Genomic DNA, 20508 nt, shown 5'->3' with positions numbered 1-20508 from the left:
CAGAGAAAGGGGTAGGGGTGAAGAAAAAGGAACTTTAGCTTTTCTGTCTGGATATTCCCTTTCGCCTAACTACAGCTCTGTATATTTATTTACTTTGGTAGCTAAGTGATCTCGAGCTAGACTTCCGGTCCTCTGCACTCTCCCTTAGTACTGTCCTTCTCCTTAGAGTCTCAGCAGTGAGTTGATAATGTGGCAAGTAGACAGAAGAGACAAATGGGATAGATAACTGTTTCTTATTTATTACCCCACCTTAAATGTAATTTCAAAAGGATTAGCCACATAAGTGTTCAAGAAGGTTATAAACTGGGGTCCCACGTACCTGGAAATAGTGGCACAGCCATATCCAAAATGGCTTTGGCTCATAAAAAAAGCCCTGATCTTTATGTCAGGGGTGGAGTGGTGGTGGAGGACAATAGCACGTCTACCATGACACAGGGTAAGGCATTTCTGCAGGCCTAACATTAGGTATAGGAATCTGTGAAAAGTTTTCTTCGGGGATTGGGTCTGGAATTTAAAAATATATCACAGTTCCTCTGCCTTTATTTACCTAAATACATGAGCAGATAAAGTGAAAGAAAACAACTAATCCAAGATCAGTATAATTCAATATTTTTACTTGCTTTTTACCATGTTAAGGGAAGCAAGGCCTGACACATCAATGAAACAATTCTAAATATACTTACATATAAGGTAAATAGTTCACAGAGTAACACTCTCAAATTTATATCCATGACATCCTTTGATCGGTAGTACTAACAATCTTTTTTTTTTTTTTTTTTTAAATAGAGGCATGTTTTATTTATTTATTTGTTTGTTTGTTTTGTTTTGTTTATACAAGCACTGGGTACAGTCAGAAGCGCGGGAGGGTGAGAGAATCCACCAGAGCCAGAGTGGGGAGCAGAACAGGCAGAGGGATCGAAGTACACTGCTGAGGGGAGCAGTGGGCGGCAGGAGAGGTCTGCGCGCCATGTGGGACCCTCCTCCGGTGGCCGGGGAGCAGCCGGGGATCGAACTGGCGCCGCAGAGGCCGCGGGCAGCTTCGCAACCCAGTGCTCAACCGCTGCGCCACCGGGGAGGCCCCCACTAACAATCTTTTTTGACAATCTTTTTGAGTATAAGACTAACTAGAAAATTTGCAGAGACAAAAGCAATTTAACTTTTGACTTATAACAATGATTCTGCCTGGTATAATCATCAGAAATAAGTCTGGTCAAACTGCTATGGAAAATAAAACATGGTTGACTGAAATCTACCAACTTAGACACAAAATGATTTAATGTCTTACAGGGTGATTTATTCAAAATGTTTGGGGTTATCTTTTGGCTATATGTAGAAATCATCTGTTAATCATCTACAGACTAACATCTAACTTCACAGACTCAACCCTAATTAGGAATAAATAATTAGTCAAAGTTACCTTCTAATAAACTCTAGGGCAGCACAATCTAATAGCAATGTAATCTGAGCGACATATATAACTTTAAATTTTCTAGGAATTGGTGCCTCCCCAGTTGTGCAGAGGGTTGAGCGCAGCACTGTGAAGCTGTCCGCAGCCTCTGCAGCACAGGTTCGATTCCGGGCTGGCCAGGGAGATACCCACATAGCTTGGCAAACCTCTCCTGTCTCACCCACTGCTCCCTTCAGCAGTGTTTTTGGTCCATCTGCCTGTTCTGCTCCCCGCTCTGTCTCTGGTGAATCCTCTCACCCTCCTGTGCTTCTGGCCTGTACTCAGTTCTTATATAAATAAATACATCTTTTTTTCAAAAAAAAGTTGGTGAGAAAGAAAATATCTTTAAGAAAAAAAATATATTTTCTAGGAATTACCTAAAAAGTTAAAAAAATTCCAAGTAGGTGAAATTAATTTTAATAAAATATTTGATTTAAAGCAGTACATCTACAATATTATCACTTCAACATCTATCTGTACAAGAAACCGAGGGTTTTTTTTTTTTGTTGTTGCATGCCATCAAAATCTAGTGTTTCTCACATTTTCAGTACATCTCAACTCAGTTCTTCAGCTGCACTGGCCACATTTCAAGTGCCCCACAGGCCACCACATTGTACAGGTTCAGAGACTAGACTAAAAGAGGATTCCAGAAGGCTTGTTACACAATGTTCTAATATGATATTGAAGAGGTATGTAGTAATTGTGTGGCCTTATTTACAAGGTCTGGGTAAATTTTCTTAAAAAGGGATGGCCTGTAATCACTGATATTGAACTTCTCCAAAACTCTGATAATGGGTTCTTAGAGTTAGATTGAATTTTTTTTTAGGAAAAAAAATGCACTGTCATTTCCAGCTTGATCTGTAGCAATTCAAGCACTATTACAATAACAATCTATAACCTAAGATGTGAGTGATGGCTACCTTGGGATAGACTTTATTATTCCAAGAAGTCTCAGGTCAGAGCTCTTAGGCCTGACCACAATTTACCTCCCTTCTCTTTCTTTCTTTGTTTAATGTGCCTAAATTTGGCCAGAGTTAAATTAGTGGGTGGGGCAAAGAAAGACTGCAATATAGGAAAAACTTCTCAAATGAGTTAAATTTAACTGCAGGATGATTTTTAAACCGTTTTTTATGGAAACATTTAAAAATATATACTAGTAGTATATATTATATGAGATATGCTAACGGTAGAAGACATAGCAATGGTAGAGATAAGAGCATAAAGTGCCCACATATACCCATCATCTAACTGCAATATTTACCTGCAGAAATTCTTAGTCATCAGGGTCTGAGAATATTATTTACGTAAAAGACACACTTTAGTCCACGGTTATAGGAACATTACGAAAATCTAATACATTTGAAAAGTATATCATCCAAAATGCTGACATCTGACAAAAGTACTCTCATTTTGCACTGAGAACTGCAAGTTTAGGCTGAAGAGAAGTAAGCACCGAGCAGCTAATGGAGCCCTGAAGAGCCAGCCTGGCCTCCTCTGTGTGAGCAAGTCACCGTGGAGCAGCGCACCGTTTAGTCTCACAATATGTGGCTCAGTGCAGCTCAAGTCCTCCCTGGCTAGAGCTCCAAACAAGATGATTCAATTTCCTGAATTACAGAGCAATGGTCTTTTAATAGTTTCATTTCCTTTGCAATGAAGTTTGGAGAAGAGTTTAAGAGCCATTTTGGTAATAGGATCTTGGTTTTCTTAAAAAAAAAAAAAAAAAAAAGGTAACTGAATTTTTGTGTTTTAGGAAGGCACTGGGCAATCTGGGTGAGAGACCATGTCTGGGAGGCATATGCCACAGGTGGAAGGAGTCTTTGCCATAAATGATTCCACTTTGTTTATATAATAAAGAAACTTGAACTGTGAGGAAGGCAGGGAAAAAAGCTCTTACAACAACCCCTGAAAGTTTTCATGATAAAAAATCTTCTGTGAAGGAAAATCAGCATCAGTCACCTCTGTGGTTTTTAATCCTGGAAGGGTATTATGTGTCTTTTGGCAATTGTGCAAGTCTTCTCTCACACTGATGTTTTCTAAAGCAGGTCCAGGGGTTTTGGAAGCAGACCCACATCTGAATCTGGACTTCACCCTCAGCTATGTGACCTTGACCTGTAAAATGGGAATATGCCTATCTCACTCAGTTTAAGGGGAATTAGAAGAGATGATATTGGTACATTGCCCTTTCTCTAACATCTGGAATATTGTGGTATTCCATAAGCCTTAGTAGTATCCCTTCTTTCATTTCATTTCCTTCACACTGCCCCTAAATTTAGTTACTCATATACAGTTCATGGAAACAGATGCACTTCTGGCTTGGCATTTCCTTAAAATTAGCTCTGTTTCCTAATAAAAGTTAACAAAGCACAAGAAATTTCATCTCCACTACTGGTATGAAATAGAATATATAATTCAGTAGAAATATTAAGTAGGAGAGACAGGTACTCATTTTAGCTAATGTAGCCTTTATTTTAGGTAATATTTTAAGAGCAATCATAATTATCTGAATAAAGGATGCCCATCTATCAGTAATGAGAATATATAAATGGGAAACAGATTGGGTTTCCTGCTGTATCTGGCATCTCTGAGCAGCACATAGAAGCTCTCACGGCCTTCCATTCCTCTTTCCCTATTTTCTACTGTGATCAGCTCTGGGGAGTCAAGCCAGAGTTGTCTCATTCGTACACTGAGTCACAGCTATGAGGGCAAAGCGCAACCATCTGAGGACAGATGATGACCAGGCACCTAATATTTCCACCAGCCAGCTTTAAAAGTGGACTTTGAAACCCTCCCTTCCATAGTCCATCTGTCAACTCCTTCCCAACAGCACACCCTTTGTTTTCTATGAGGGTGGGGTTGTGGAGGTGGAAACAGAGTACCTTTGACAACAAAGAAGGAGGGAGAGAGTGAAAGATTGGTGCTGGGAGTTAGGGAGATAGGAGCAAGAACAGATAGAAACAAGAAGTCAATTCTTGATTGAATGGAGGAGGCCTTCCAGAAATCTTAAGCAAAATTTCAGTTTGTGGGGGCCTCCCCAGTGGCGCAGCCATTGAGCACTGGGTTGCGAAGCTGCCCGCAGCCTCTGCGGCGCCGGTTCGATCCCGGGCTGCTCCCCGGCCACCGAAGGAGGGTCCCACATGGCGCCCAGACCTCTCCTGCTGCCCGCTGCTCCCCTCAGCAGTGTACCTCGGTCCTTCTGCCTGCTCTGCTCCCCGCTCTGGCTCTGGTGAATTCTCTCACCCTCCCACGCTTCTGACTGTACCCAGTTCATGTATAAACAAAACAAACAAACAAACAAATAAATAAATAAAAAACATGCCTCTATTAAAAAAAAAAAATTTCAGTTTGTGAAGTTTGAAGGGAAAATATTTACTTATGAAGAGGGAGCAGGTCAGGGGAAAAAAAGGACTCTTAGCAGTTATGTGTATTAGGGCAAGCAGAGGAGGAGAAGCCGATGGGGAGAACTATCAGTTAAGTCTGAAGAGGTACCCATAAGGAACAATAATCCTTAAATTTAAGTTTTGGAGCAGAGAATGAACACAAAGATGAATAAGACAGTTTCTACTACAGAGTTTCTACTAAGAAAATAGACCACTAATAAGACCACTATTAGGACTTCTAAGAAGAGAAGCATAAAGGAGTGTAGAAACACAAAGGAAGAAAATAGCTTCTAGCTGGTTGGGATTCAAGACTCAGAATGTAGGTCGCAAATCAATCCCATTTCCTTCCTTTGTCCCTTAAGTCAGAGAACCCCCCAAAATGCAGAAAAGGTTGAAATGTAAGGAAAATCAGCTTTGGGATGGTACATCTGGAGAGTCACAGTAGTAGTTAATCCATTTGTAAGAACCTTCAGAAGAGGAAATTTCATACTTTTACTTAGCAACACATTATAGCAGAAGTTGGGCCTATGATTCTATCTGAAGTGCACTTAGCTTTATATTACACTTTTTTTTTTTTTGGTCAGGTAATTCTTTTTTAAGTTTAACCAACATTCTTCATGTTATTGTGTCTGTTAGTGCATGTCAGATCTAGCTGCTTTTGATGGCATTATGGATGAAGACGCAATAGCTACACTTAATTATCTTGCTGTCTGGGTATTCCTTTCAGAGTGATACTTGATTGTATTTCTTCTTCATTGATGAAAAAAACAAAGCTGAGCAATTTCTCTAAATGCTAAAGAGGAGGAAGATAATTCTAGCTTAACAATATAATTGCCTTTGAATCCACAATGTCTATTACCTCTTAGGAAATTTTCCCACAATGAAGTTGCCTTATAAAAAGAAATGACCCTAGTTAAAATGCCCCCTTCCTTTCAACCCTATGATTAGCTGCTGGATTTTGAAATTCCATTTGGTGACCTTGAAGATATCCTTGAAGAACCACTACAGCGCGTCGGAAAAGTATTAGTTCCAAGCAGTTCCCTTATTGCTTTTCCAGTGAGTTGCACACTTTCTAGATTTCCACTTGCTAATATTTGAAAAAATAGCAGACTCTGGGCTTATTATTAGCAGGATGGTGAGGTTAAAAAGAGAAGATCTGGAGATGGTATATTTGTTAATAGCCATCATTAATAATGTTGACAATATGTGATCTTTCACCCTCTGACTCTTGAGAGCTTGGGGACTAAGAATAGCAGGTACTGACTCCTCAGTAGGCCACCCTTTCATCTTCTCAATACGATCCAAGTACATATCAGGAAGGGTAAGGAGTTTGAGACAAGAAAGTCTGCGTGATGTATTGTGAGTGCTCTGATTCCCATGACCTCAGATCTGATTCAGTATTTATACTATAAAAAATTCTTTCTGGGGCCTCCCCGGTGGCACAGCGGTTGAGCGCTGGGTTGCAAAGCTGCCCGCAGCCTCTGCAGCGCCGGTTCGATCCCTGGCTGCTCCCCGGCCACCTGAGGAGGGTCCCACATGGCGCGCAGACCTCTCCTGCTGCCCACTGCTCCCCTCAGCAGTGTACTTCGGTCCTTTTGCCTGCTCTGCTCCCCGCTCTGGCTCTGGTGAATTCTCTCACCCTCCCGCACTTCTGACTGTACCCAGTGCATGTATAAACAAAACAAACAAACAAATAAATAAATAAAACATGCCTCTATAAAAAAAAAAAAAATCTTTCTGCTCATTACAACATAGTTGCAATAATGACCTAAGGTTTTTGTAGCACAGGATTGTAGTTTCAAGTATAAATTTTTATAAGTGGGTATTGGAATTTTGTAAATCTGGTGTTATTTTAGAGTAAATATCTATAAAAATAATAAGAAATTGAAAACAACACCAACTAAACAGAATACCCTAAGGGAGAATAAAATGGCTACTTAAAAGCAGTTCCAGTATTCGCCCCTGAAGTGAAGAGTGTGAGGGAGGGGAGCAAACAATTCTCCTTTGGTCACTGAAATCAAATTCACTATTTCTGTGACAGCAGGAGGTCAAGAAATGCCATGATATTCCAGAGTATTTGATAGGGGAAAAAAAGAAGCAGTTAAAGCCAGTTTCCTGGCATAATATGAGTAATAATATCTAGCACTATTGAATCCAACTTTAGTAAAAGTGAAAACTGTTTCTAACCTCACAGGGCAACAACTCCATGCTGTTGGTAATCTATATATCTCCAAGTTCATCCAAGTCCCTCTATCTAAAGTAAGAGCAGTCTGGCTGCCAGCCAAGCTCTGAAGTTAGAGAATAAGGATGTACACAGAAGCACGTGAGGGCATGTGAGTGCTTCTCCTGGTTTTGCAAGTCGCTTGGGATTCACTGAAATCAGTACTCTGGGCTGCTAGCTTGACAGTTGAATGAGAAGAGGTAATAGTAGGGGGTATGGAGACATGGTCATGTGAGTGGAAGCACAGAGGAGGTACTGTACGGCATGTACAGTACCTCAAAGAGGGACTGTACCACCATGACAGTACATGGGAGTAAGTTAGTAAGTTACTAAGATGTCATAATTGGACAAATATATTTCTAGTTTCTTAAACACTGTTTTTGGATTTCTACAATAATCCATGGGATAAGAATAGTATACTATAATGATGTAAAGTGATCATAATATATAGATATATCAAAGTGCTGTATACTATAAATCCAAAAAATGTAACATGTAAATTAATAAAGTAAAAAAAAATTCACGCTTTATGTAAAAATAAGGAAAAGTTCCATAAAAAGTAAAGAAAAAAATTTAATAACCACTCATAGACAAACTACCCTAAAATAACAATCAACAACATTTTGGTATATATTTTTACCAAACGTACATTTTAAAATAAATATTTGCATCCTGTGGTTTATTTTATAACCTATTCTTTTCATCACTTTGCACAATAGTTATATTAAACATTTCAGGTATAAGAAAAAGCTTTTGGAGGCCCTTCACTCATGCCCAAGTCCACTCCTCTGTTCAGAGAATGGCTACTTTTTATTCAGATCTGGAAGATTTCATAAATGAGTGACCATTTGAGTAGGGCCTTTAAGAATGATAGGATTTTTGAAAGGAATCAATAAAGAAGGTATATATTTTAGGTAGAAGAAACAGGAAGAATATATTTGTGAATGTAGAAAGACCCAAGAGAGCACACACATTTGGCTGACACAGGGAGTTCTGGAAGTAAGGAAGGGACTGACTGTTAAGCTACAGGATATGAACAAAGAGGAATGACAAGAAGCAGGAACTAAAAAAGGTAGATGATGGCATTGGGAGTTGGTGATGGGTCATCAGTGGTAACTCTGCAGAGAGGGTAACTTCCAGTTCAGTTGGTGGAGGCAAACTCTAGGAAGCAGAGCTTTGCAAAGACTATTTCTTACACCAAAAAATTAGGCTGTGAAGGTAAGAGCAACTGAGTAGAAGCTTTAGGCTTATTAGAGTCAGTAGCAATGGCTGCAGATTTTTTTCTAAGATGACAAACCAGTAAGACTTGGTATTAGTGACATTACCTCTGAGACAGGAAGAAAGAAGGTAAGTATTGAAATAAAGAAAGAGAATATAAGATGAACATACACACTCAATAATCTTAATTTTCTTAGTGGGGAGGAGAGATCATCTTCTGAGAGAGAAGGGAGAGAGTGGGAACTTGAGAGAAACTCAAGAAGGGAAGTAGAGCAAGACTACAGATTAACACTGGGTGTCAAGTTCAGGCTGGACAGCATGACTTTGTAGTGGCATGCTAATGGAGTCATACAATACTCCCAGGACATGCTGAATCTCAAGGGCACCGACTCTGAGTGAGATGGTGGAGGAATCCAGGGTTGGCACTGACTGCAGATCATGCAGAAGTCAGGGTATTTATGAGAACAGTCAGTTGTTGAGCATTGTAAATAAGCTGGAATAGAAGGAAGCTTAAAGGGACCTAATAGCCTGGATAGGGTCGGATAGAAGATGGGGTAGCTGGAAAGGCTACTCTATAGAACGTAGGTGTCCTGAGGGTGTTTTTGTTGGAGGCGGAGATGGGCTACATCACATCAATGTATCTTAGTGCACACCTGCAAGACACCATGCAACCCAGAAACAAAGTTCAGAGTACCAACCAGTCATCTGAAGTAAGCAGAGTTTGATTTTGATAATTTGTTCTTCTAATTTCTGAATCAAACAGAATGAAAAACACACTGGAATATGCATCAGCCCTAGAAATAGTCGAACAGCTGAGTCTTCAACAAGAGTGAAGACCATGGGACTGTAACTCAGGAAGGTTTTGGCTGGCAGCCACTTGGCAGTCAATTCACTGTACACGGAAAGGAATGGCTCAGGTTAATGAAGCACCTAAATTACTTAAAGGCATTTAGGTTACAAACTATGCAGTAGGTGGGGTATGTCAGCCACAGAAAAAAAGGGTGTCTCCCATAGAAAATGTATAAAGAAAGTGTGTAAGAGAATATCAAAACACAGGCAGGCCATTTGTATCAAAGAAGTTTACCTTTCTTTCCCAACCTCCTATAAAACTAAAAAACTGTATGGCACATGTCAAAACTAGCAGCTATAAATGCTCACAAGCATAAACAAAGCTTTGAATTTTAATTATGCAATGTATTGGAATGTTAATAAGCAAGAAAATGCAGGAGGTTTTTTTTTAACTTATAGAATTAGAGTTAATCACTTGTACACTGCAATTTAATGATGTATGATAATTTGAGAAGATGCAAGACTTTAAAGTCAAAAATTGTTACCAAATCTCTTACTCTAAAATCTAGAGGTAATAAATATTTTACAGGAGAAGTTAAAGGGGAGGGAGCAACTACAAAGTTAACAAAAGGAAAAAAAATATATAATACCTCTGGATTCATTATCCCTTCTTTTTTGAAACAGCTGTAGAACATGTCCATGGAAAACACTTCACTCCAGAGATATCCATAATATTGGCCATCATATCCCCCTGCCAAATGCCCAAAGGTAGCTGGCATATTTGTGCCTTTAAAGAAATAAACATTTCAATCAATGTGATAGCAAATGTTAGTTATCAGGTCATCAGTTAGCTAAGGTTTCCCTGTGGGGAGTCCAGATGTGGGAGGAGAGAGAGATAGGATCTCACCTCTAGTACTCTCTGGGTTTATGTGTGCCCTTGGCCAAGATGTTTACAAACTTCTCTCCTGTGATGGCTCAATCTCGGAGCCAGTTTCGGCCCTAAGCTCTGGAATGCCTGACCACAGTTTCAGAGGTTTTGTCCACACCCATCAGTCAGCTCAGTGTTTCAGAACTCTTCAGTTTGTTTGGATCCCCTTAAACATGTATGTATTTTACAAATGTTTTATTATTATTAAGCCTATTCTCTGCCACATCTCTTTTATATTTAAAATATGTCAGCATGGAATTTATTGTTGGTTATTAATTACTGAAAAAGAACTTGAAAAGTTTAGAAAACCTTATATCAATTCAATTTACGTTTACAGCCACTTTAAAAAGGATTTTGTCAAAGTAGACTGAGGCATCAAGTTGCTGTGTGGTCTACTATAAACATATCATAAAAGAAATGAGGAGAGTAGACTGATTCAACCACCTAGTTTTACCTTTTAATCTCCATAAATGTAACTGATTCATTTGAATAACAATTTCCTCGGTGAACAAAGGTCGCCATACTAAGAACATATACTTGTACATATACAATTATATACTACATGTGCATGTGGGCTTATAATAGATCAGTACAAATTTAAACACACCTGTGTTCACACCTACCGACCCGCCCACATGAATCTCATAAATATTAGCTCAGAAACTGCTAATCCAACTGCCTTAACTGATCTCAGAAGAAGAAACAAGATAGAAATGTGTGCTTCTCTCTAAAATTGCCCTTTCTGCACATTTCTCACTGAAATCATAGGGAGGGAGGAGCTAGGCAGGTGCTGCCAAACGTGAATGGCTTTCTTTGCTCTGGGGTGGAGGCCAATTGGTCACGCCTGATTACACTAAAATGCAGCAAAGCTGGAGCCACCTTCCCTTCAAGCACATTTGGACAGGATAACTCATATGGACATAGCATGCTTATCTGAAAGTCACAGCCTGATTATAGAAATCAGAAACAAATTAAATTTGGTAATCTGCTGACAAATTCTTACTTTCCCTGGCAGTGTTGATAAAGCCCAGACTTCACAGGAACAATGAAGTCATCTAAGAATTTACAAACCTGGAGTAGCTGCAACACCTAAAATTTCTTTGCAGTATTTGGCATATTCATTTGCAGCATCCAGCGATGGGTTGGTGTGGAGAGACTGATCAACTTTGCTCAAAACAATCTGGCGTAAGGTCAGAAGACCTAGTAACATAAGAATGTTTGGCATGTTTTAGAGAAGACAGAACTATATGTTCTAATACCATAAGATCACAGATTTCAAAAACCAATTCCTATGGAATTCATTATAAAATAGGAGTAAGACATCTCATTCTATTTAAGATTTAAAAGGAATCATTTTTGTTTTCTTGGACAAATTCAGTATTGCAACATATTTAGTGGTCTTCCTTCTCATGTTAGCACTCTTGATATACTGTCATTATTTTTTAAAATATATATTTAAAAAAATTTATTTATTTTTGCGTAGAAGAACTGGGGAGTAGGCCAGAGGGGTGGGATAAAGAGGATTCACTAGAGACAGAGTGGGGAGCAGAACAGGCAGAATTACTGAAATACACTACTGAGCAGAAGGGGAGAGAGTAGAGATCTGCTGCACCATATGTGGGTTAGGTCCCTGGCCGGGGATCTGCATTAGGCCTTAGCGGTGATAGTGCTGAGACTTAACCCCTAGGCAAACAGGGAGGCCCCTGTACTGCCATTATTAAAGGGGAAGTAAGTTCTGTAGAAGAAGATGCCAAGGATTCTCTACTAAGCAATTCTAATTATTTTCCTTTTTCAGAAATGTAAAGTCATACCTGTGTTAACCAGTCTGGAAGCAACAAGTTTTTCAAGGAGATCATCCAAAACAGGGCTTCCATCTTTATAATGCTTTGACAGTCTTCGGAGGGAATCAATGTCCCACACCCAATTTTCAAGCATTTGTGATGGTACCTCTACAAAGTCAGTTTCCACATTTGTTCCACTAAATCGTGCAAAATCAGTCTAGAAAGTAAACACAGAGGTCATTTGCAAAAACAAAACAAAACACTGAATGAAAACTATGTATGTGATGAATTATAATTAAGGCTCTCTAAAACTTAAATCAAAATCAGAGTCAACTCCCCCTTTGATAAACAATTAGAATAACCTCAAATTTAAATGAAATAAAAAATAGCAGTTAAGCTGCATGAGAAATAACCTCTGAATACTCTATATAAAGGTATTATTCTGTTCTTTTGAACCATAAATAAACTTAGGACAGTCATCAGGAAATTCTAAGAAAAAAATCAGACTGAGCTAAAACAGATAGTTAGCTTTGAAAGTAAAAATATCTTAAATGAACTTCCCATTAAAAATGGAGACTGACAATCTTAAACCATTTCTCCTTATCTCTCCTTTCCATTTGTTTACTTCTATTTACTCAATATGTGCTTTTTCTGAGGTACTCGTCATTCTATTACCTAATTACTCAAGCTTTAGTCAAAATTAATTAGAGTTAAATTATAATTCAGACAGAAACTCTGCAATGTGTGTTCTAAATTTTAAATAAGTGGTCCTAAGGTAACTTCATGGAAAGCCTGAGTTGTACCTCTCAGACTGCTGAGAAGATGTCACCTGAAAACAAGAAGCCACTTCAGTGGGTGTTATGACTATGTATTAGTTGGCAAGTGGGGAGAGTTAATTGCAGCTATAGCAAAAGAAAAACAAAGGATAGGGCCTTGCTGGTGGTGCAAGGGGTCAAGACACAACCTAGGAAGCTATATGCAGCCACTGGAGCTAGAGTTTGATCTCCGGCCAGAGAGCTACCCACATGGCGCAGCAGATCTCTCCTGACTCGCCCGCTGCTCCCCTCAGCAGTGCATTTCAGTCAGTGTGCTTGTTCTGTTCCCCACTCTGACTCTGGTGAGTCCTCTCACCCCCCTCACCTCTGGCCTGTACCCCAGTTCTTGTATGCGTAAATAAATAAATCTTTACAAAAAAAAGAAAAAGAAAAACAAAGTATATACTCAGGAGTTAAAGCATGTGAAAATAAAGGTCTTATTCTAAGGGTCTGGGCTAAGAATTAAAAAGAGTTGCTCCTTACAATAGCATCAATGTGCTCTTTTTAAAGAGTTGAGCTATGAATGACATATATTAGTTTCAGGTGTACAACTTAATGACCTGACATCTGCACAAAAAGCAAGATTGTCACCATAATATATCCAGCTACCCCGTGTAATCATAGAAAGTCACAAAATTTGTTCAAAACTTTTTTGAAAAAAGAACGTTCAGTAAATTGCTGGATGAGATGTCAGAAAAGCTCCTGAGCCTAAAGACAGGAATTCACTAGAGCAAGATGGTGTTTTTTAACCTTTATAACATCTACATCACCATGGCAAATTGCCTTTGGCAGAGGAGATTTAGCATTTACCCAACTGGGTCATCTGCGGAATGGGGGGTTATCTTTCCGTTGTCTGTCCCTAAACCTGTGTCCTGTTCCCCCTGCCTTTGGATGTTTTATACACCAGTCTTCTCTGACTTCATCATTCCTGGGGCTGTAAAGGGAAGGGAAGGAAGAGGGACTTAAGTACTGGAGAAGGCAGCAGATGGGATGCCAAATCAGCAGCAAATAACCATTCTGCTTTTGGCCCAGGGCAGAGGCACAGATGTCAGCGCTATCTCACATACTGCCTTCTCTTCATGCAAAAAAATGTTTTGCTTGACTTCCCCGTATAATTGTGTTAATTCTAGATGTTAAGAGCTGCAAATACTAAGGGGCCGGGAGAAACTAACTTCTCTAGACACTGGAATTAGGCCAATTCTTGTTTGAGGACAATCCAATAAAAATTCTTAACAGAGGGCCTCCCTGGTGGCACAAAGGGTTAAACACCACACTATGAAGCAATCCGCAGCCTCTGCAGCACGTGTTCAATCCCTGGCCGGCCAGGGAGCGACACACATGGCGCAGCAGACCTCTCCTGTCTTGCCCGCTGCTCCCCTTAGCAGTGTATTTCGTCAGTCTCCCTGTTCTGTTCCCCACTCTGTCTCTGGTGAATCCTCTTACCTCCCCCACCCCATGTCTCTGGCCTGTACTCCAGCTCTTGTATGCATAAATAAATAAATCTTAAAAAAAAAAGATTAAAAAAAATTTAACAGAGAAAGAGGGTAGGCTTTCAGGAAAGTGAGTACTTTGCCTCTTTTTGATAAATAATCTTCTAAAATAGAAGATAAAATAATCTTCTACAATAATTATAAAATAGCCAATATCTACTGAGACTTTGCTATATCCAGCATTATGCTAAGCTCTTTACATGAATTGTCTGATTTAAGTTAAAAGATAATTGTATAAAGATAAGGAAACTGAGACATGCCAAGATTGATACACAGTTTGGATTCAAAACCAGGTGGTCTCACTTCAGCAGCCACAAATTTATCCCAAATGCTATAATTCCTCTCTATATATTTTCTATATTTTATAGAAAAAGGAAAAAGTATTAAAAGTTTAAAATATTGATACCAGCATTGTCAGGCCTAGTCTCCCAGCCATGAACAGATCTCAGGCTGCAGGGGCAGTGCTGAACCCCAGCCACTAGACCCCCAGGGGTTGGTGTCTCATGAAGCCGCAGCAGGAACTTCGCAGACTCTCAGGTAAGCAAGCGAGAAGAAGCAGGTTTGTTTATAGAAAGAAAAAGTTTATTGAGGAGAAAAAGAGCAGAAATAAAGTGGGACTCCCAGGCCAGGAAACCAGGCATGGGAGGGGCAAGGAGGCCAAAGTGGAGTCCTGTCTCAGGGAATATATACTTTCTTTCCCTGATTATTCTAAAGCTCCACCAGCCTCTTTGTGATTGGTTAGTTCTCGGCTGTCTCACTTAATTTGCTACTGAGTGGGGGATCTTCACATTCCTTATCTAACAGCTTTCTCTTTCCTCATACCTGCCTCTTCTCACTTGCTTGCCTGAGAGCCTGCGAAGTTCCTGCTGTGGCTTCGTGAGACACCAACCCCTGGGGGTCTAGTGGCTGGGGCTCAGCGCTGCCCCTGCAGCCTGGGCTCTGTTCCTGGCTGGGAGACTAGGCCTGACAATTCCGGTATCAATATGATATTACTAAATGACAGGTCGTACTCGAAGAGATCTAAAGTAAAAAAGTTGTATATCAAACTCATCTGTATGTAAACAGTAAAGTGAGATTTCTTACATTTTAGTTTCCCTCAGCCCTTTAGTATTTACAGCTCTTAATCTCTAGAATTAGCACAAAAAAGTGAAGTTTCTTAACTGACTTCCTCCAAATACTGCAAGTGTTTTTATTTTTTTTTAAAGATTTATTTTATTTATTTATGCATGCAAGAACTGGGCTATAGACCAGAGGTACAGGGGGTGAGAGGAGTCACAAGGGAAAGAGTGGGAAGAACAGGCAGATCTACTGAAATACACTGCTGAAGGGAGCAGTGGGTGAGACAGGAGAGGTCTCCCTGGCCAGAGATCCAACTCCCACAGCAGTGGCTGGCGTTAGCTTGATAGCGCTGAGACTTTAACCCCTGCACCCTAAACACTGCAAGATTTTCAAAGCTCAAACAGAAGGCTGCAAAGAGCCTTTGTAAACATCCATCCAGGACCTGGGGATCTATAATACTAACTGCATCATTTGCTAAAAATTACAGCTTTCAAGTAAATACTGATAGCAAATAAAGGTGAAATCATAACATCAGCTACCACTAGACACTATTTTGACAAAAACAGAAATTTTGTATATCTCAACTTAGTGAACATTTCTCAGTCAGTATTCGTAGATTGGAGGGAAAGCAAGCCCAATTAACAACAAAATGCTTGTGCATGTTTGGTGGTGGTGGTACTGTTTCAGAACTTAGAAAAACATGAACTAGTGTAACTCATTAGTTAAAACTGAGTAAGATAAGAGTTAACAGTTACTTCACACAGAGTACAGAAGAGAGGGTTTATTCTATTCAAAGTCATCTTGTGGGGGAGAGAGCACAGGGAATGAATGAACAGATCAACAATGCCTTCTAAAGAACAAAAGGAAATGGTTGCAAGGAGTTAAAGCTAAAAATAACTCAACTGCTTACCAATTTCCCGAAAGTCAGTCATACTGTTTCTTGTGTGCCCTTTGGGCAACAGAAACTAAATATTTCTTGAATGAGGAGGACAAAGATCCTGTAAAATCCAAAAGCTCAATTTCTAGCAAACAACTAAATTCTGAAGAGAAAGGATTTCATAGGCAGCCACTGTGTATGTCCATACAGCAACCATGGGCAAGTCTTAGGATCCAGCAGCCTGATAGAGACTGACTTGTAAAACAGCACAGCTGCTGGATTATTACTCACTGTTTACCAGCCAGCACACAGTTCCAAAAAACCCTAAAAAATACTTCATACAGTTTTAAATATGAACAATTTGAAGTTGTCAAATATAGTAGCATATGGGTCACAGTAATTATTGATGCCAATATACTTCCCAGTAAAGCAAAATATTTTAGAATAAATACAAAATAATGCAATTTGCAAATCATTTTGCCAGTGACACTTGAAAAAGTTTTGGAGCATTATTGTTGCAGAGAATATTTTTATAATAAAAGCCTAGAAAACAATGTAAACTTAGATTCCTGTTTGGTTAGAAGTTCTTAAGAGCAAGATTTTTGTTATCTTTTTAAACAGGTAATAGGATGCCTAAAATGTACTCTACTATGGATTTTACAGCAGATGATTTGATGCTATAGAGAAACCTCAATTCATACAACACAGTGAGAGCTGGAGCAATATTAAATTAAAATAATAAGCCAAATTCAATAAACTCAAATAAAGCTCAAAAAGTCATGTGAGCTTTTGGCATACATAAAGACCAAAATCCTATGAGTTTTTATTCTAAGGAAGAGACCAGTTGCCTTTAGTAGTTACTCAACTCAAAGAAAAGACACTTGCTGAAATCAGTAAGTATCTTGTGCTTACAGAAAAGAACAGGTCTCAAGAGAAAGGGCCCTGGCTGGTGAGCCCATCTGATCTACCCCTAAATCCAAGGATGATGGAAAAGTTTATGTAATAAGGCATCAAAAAGAAAGAAAGAAAGAAAGAAAAGTGCAACTATCTCCCAGGCTTTGCCATAGAGGGTTAGAAGATCTACTTTTGATTTCACATATATCAGTGATCACTAGCAGCAGGGACAGAAATAAAGAGAACCATGAATAACACTATTACTTTTCTTACCAATCTTTGTAACAGTTCAATGGGTCAGTATCACCACCATATTTTATTTTTTTATATTAATTTTTTTTATTTTTTACATCCTTGTTCATTTTTAAACAATATTTCCTTCCCCGCGCCCCCTCAGGTATAGTCCCCATAGAGTTTCCTTCACCAATGCACCTGTGCACCCGTGCACCTCAGTCCCCTGTGCTCCTCCCTCCCTCCCTCCCTCTGATCCCTCTTCCGCCTCCTCCCCTGCAGGATGTCTCTGATTTATAATTGTCCGTTTTTGCTTTGCTGTGTTTTGTACTGTTATTATTTTTTTACACTGATGTCTTCTTTGGTTCCCCTATATTCCTGCTATAAGTGAAATTAATATTTTTCTTTTTCCTTCTGGCTTATTTCACTGAGCATAATTCCTTCTAGTTCCATCCATGTTGCTGCAAATGGCATGAGTTTATCTTATTTGATTGCTGAATAATATTCCATTGTGTATATATGTCACATCTTCTTGATCCAGTCATCTATTCTGGGGCATTTGGGTTGTTTCCAGATTTTACCTATTGTAAATAGTGCTGCAATAAACATATCACCACCACATTTTAAAAGACTGTCCCAAACTGGCTACACATTCCTGACTACTACTTTATATATATACAAATTACTTTTGTGTAGATGGAAACAAAGAGTACTATTCAAACTCAAATGCCTAGTAAGTTAGGGAGTAAGCTTTTTTTTTTTTTAATCACTATCTCCAAGACCCAGCACATGACCAGAAAGTTGTAAATGGCCAACAACTATTTGTGAACTCAATGAGGCTGTGAGGAGAATGTCTCTGTGTGAAGACTCAACCTTAAACAATAAGGGAGTTTTCTCTGTAATTATACTTGACCTGGTATCTTAGCCCCCAATCTAACATTACCTCTCTACTTTCTTCTTTCAATACTTAATATTTAACCTGTATCATTTCACTTAATAATATTCTGGTTTTTAACTTTATATGTCCTTTACCTAACCTCTAAACATTAAAGGTACTGTATTTTTAATTTTCTTTTGCACCCCATCCAAACATACCAGGTTTAAAATGTCAGATACAACAGATAATTAATAATGCTGGTATGTTCAACTAAACATCTTTTCTTTTTTTCTTCTTTCTTTTTCATTACTGAGGTAACTGGTTTCCAACACTGTACATGAATCTGGTGAACAGGTCCACACCTCCTCAGATGTATGTTATCATCCCCCTCTATGGAAGCACCCACAGTCCTCTACCCTAGGTCACTGTGCCCCCCTTCCCTATGGCCCCATTCCAGCTTTCCTTCCATCCCCCCCAGCAGCCTTAATTCTACAGCCATCCAACTAAACATTTCTATTTTAAATTATTTTTGAATTATTTTTAAAGACACATGTAGAAAATACCACCGGCAAATAAAATAAAGAAGCATGTTCCCAAATCAGAAATGAACAATGTGTATCATCACATTGGCCTGTCTTTAGTGCTCACTCTATATACATGTATGTACATACAAACAAATACACACAGAAAAATTACAAAAGTGAGATTCTGAAAGAAATCACTTATATGGAGAGAGAACACAGACTATAGTGGTTGACTATGGATGCTTTGGTGGTGGGTGTTAGAGTAACTACACTTGAATGGGGAGAACCAATGCTTGCCAAATACTAACAATGATGTAAACTGGTGGTACCTCAATAAAAAAGTTAAACAAAAAATCACTTATACATGGATGTCAGAAACTGTAAAGTATGTAGAGTTTTGGGGAGGGAGCTGAATTTACCAGGTTAATATAGATGGGTGTTTATTGTACTTCACGACTGACATCTAAGAGGTCAACTTACACAAAGGGAAATGGAAAATCAGAAAAACTCATTCATTAACTATAAGCTTACAAGAGATTGATTTAAAGGGAATGCCAGTTAAGAAACTTAGGACAAAGAAATTCATCCAATAGGAACACATACTTGGGACAGAATTCAGGCCACATGACAGTCCTGTCTCTTGCATGAACTAAGAGTAAAAAAATAGGTTAATAGCGAGTTGAAGAACATGGTGTCAGACACTGGTGGATCATGTGCCCATTATAAGCCTTAGTTTTTAACTGGAAAAATGGGGGGAAATAATAGTATAATAGTAGATATAGACTGTTAAATCTGTTCCTGAGAATACTGTAAGCTAAAATGAATAATCTAAGGCACACAGTACATGCAAATGCTTAGTAAATTTTAGCTGCTCTTACTTTTCTTCACTTGCCAGTTTGACCAGGTACGATCTTGGCTGGGCTGACCAAGTTTGTCCTTGGTTTCTTCCAAGTATCTATTCCTTGGTATTACTGCTAAGATAAACATAACCCCATTTCTCTTTAACTAATCTGCCACTCCCAATACTCTAAATTTCTCATTTTATTGTAGTTTTAGGAATCAAACTTCTAAGTAGGCAGCAATCATTGAAACATAATAAAAACAAACACAAATCTGATATTTTTCAATCACCTTCACGGATCTTTATCCAAATCCACTGAGGATAATCATTTGTGAATTTTATTAAACCTGAAGTGATAGTACTTGCCTCATTGCAACTCTCCACCCCCTTTAAATTATGACTCACGTGCTACCTAATGATCCCAAAGGGGATGAATTATATATAAGTATAGTTACAAGAACACTTCAAATATGAATGGCACTTTATGCTTTCCCAAGTACCTTTTCATGCATTATTTTATTTAATCTCCTCAGCACTCCAGGGGACTAGACATAAGATTTATAGGTGTCCTCATTTCATGAATAAGAAAAATGAGATGGCTCAAGGAGGTCAAATAACTTGCCAAAAGTCACACAGCTAGACCCACAAATATATGATTTTTAAACCTGCACTCTTGTTATAATACCAGGATGCCTTCCTAACAGATATAGGGTATGTTTATTTACAACAGTGTCAAATTCAAAATACTTAAAGCTGACAAGGTGTTCTATAATATTTTGACCAAATGAACAGATTATTTGAAATCATCTATTTTGAAGGTTTTTTTTTTGCCATTCTATCATTTCATCTTCAATTAAGAAGGTTTTATTGTGATTCTAATGTGTTGCTTTAAAATAATTATCTTTTATAGTCCAAAATTTATTACTGCTCTTAATACACAAACCAACATAGACATCACAATGGAAGCTGTTAAAAAGCCCTTCTCTTCTATTCTATGTAAGTTCAAAAGGCCAGTGATTACTGAGAGCCTAAACCACAATAAAGACATGAAACAGGAACAGATACTAGAGATACCACCTCTTAGATGGCTATCTTCAAAATTACCTACTCTGTAGCATAAACACAAAAAACATGAGTGA

At 38.7% G+C, this 20508-nt stretch overlaps 1 protein-coding gene across 7 annotated transcripts in view; it reads right to left on the bottom strand.

The window, feature by feature from the left end:
• Positions 1 to 20508, bottom strand: part of NLN (neurolysin) — an 85093-nt gene that overhangs the window by 4242 nt on the left and 60343 nt on the right. For all 7 annotated transcript variants that reach the window (XM_037529209.2, XM_037529210.2, XM_054688472.1 and 4 more), the window contains 3 exons: positions 11792 to 11978; positions 11052 to 11180; positions 9703 to 9839 (listed from right to left, as the gene is read on the bottom strand). In XM_037529209.2, the coding sequence (XP_037385106.1) occupies positions 9703 to 9839; positions 11052 to 11180; positions 11792 to 11978 (453 nt within the window). The remainder of the gene's footprint in view (positions 1 to 9702; positions 9840 to 11051; positions 11181 to 11791; positions 11979 to 20508) is intronic.

This window comes from Talpa occidentalis, unplaced genomic scaffold (genome assembly GCF_014898055.3).
Source record: "Talpa occidentalis isolate TD23 unplaced genomic scaffold, MPIMG_talOcc4v2.1 talOcc4.6, whole genome shotgun sequence".
Lineage (NCBI taxonomy): Eukaryota > Metazoa > Chordata > Mammalia > Eulipotyphla > Talpidae > Talpa > Talpa occidentalis.
The sequence above is the reverse complement of the archived record's forward strand: the minus strand, read 5'-3'. Positions and strand labels throughout refer to the sequence as shown.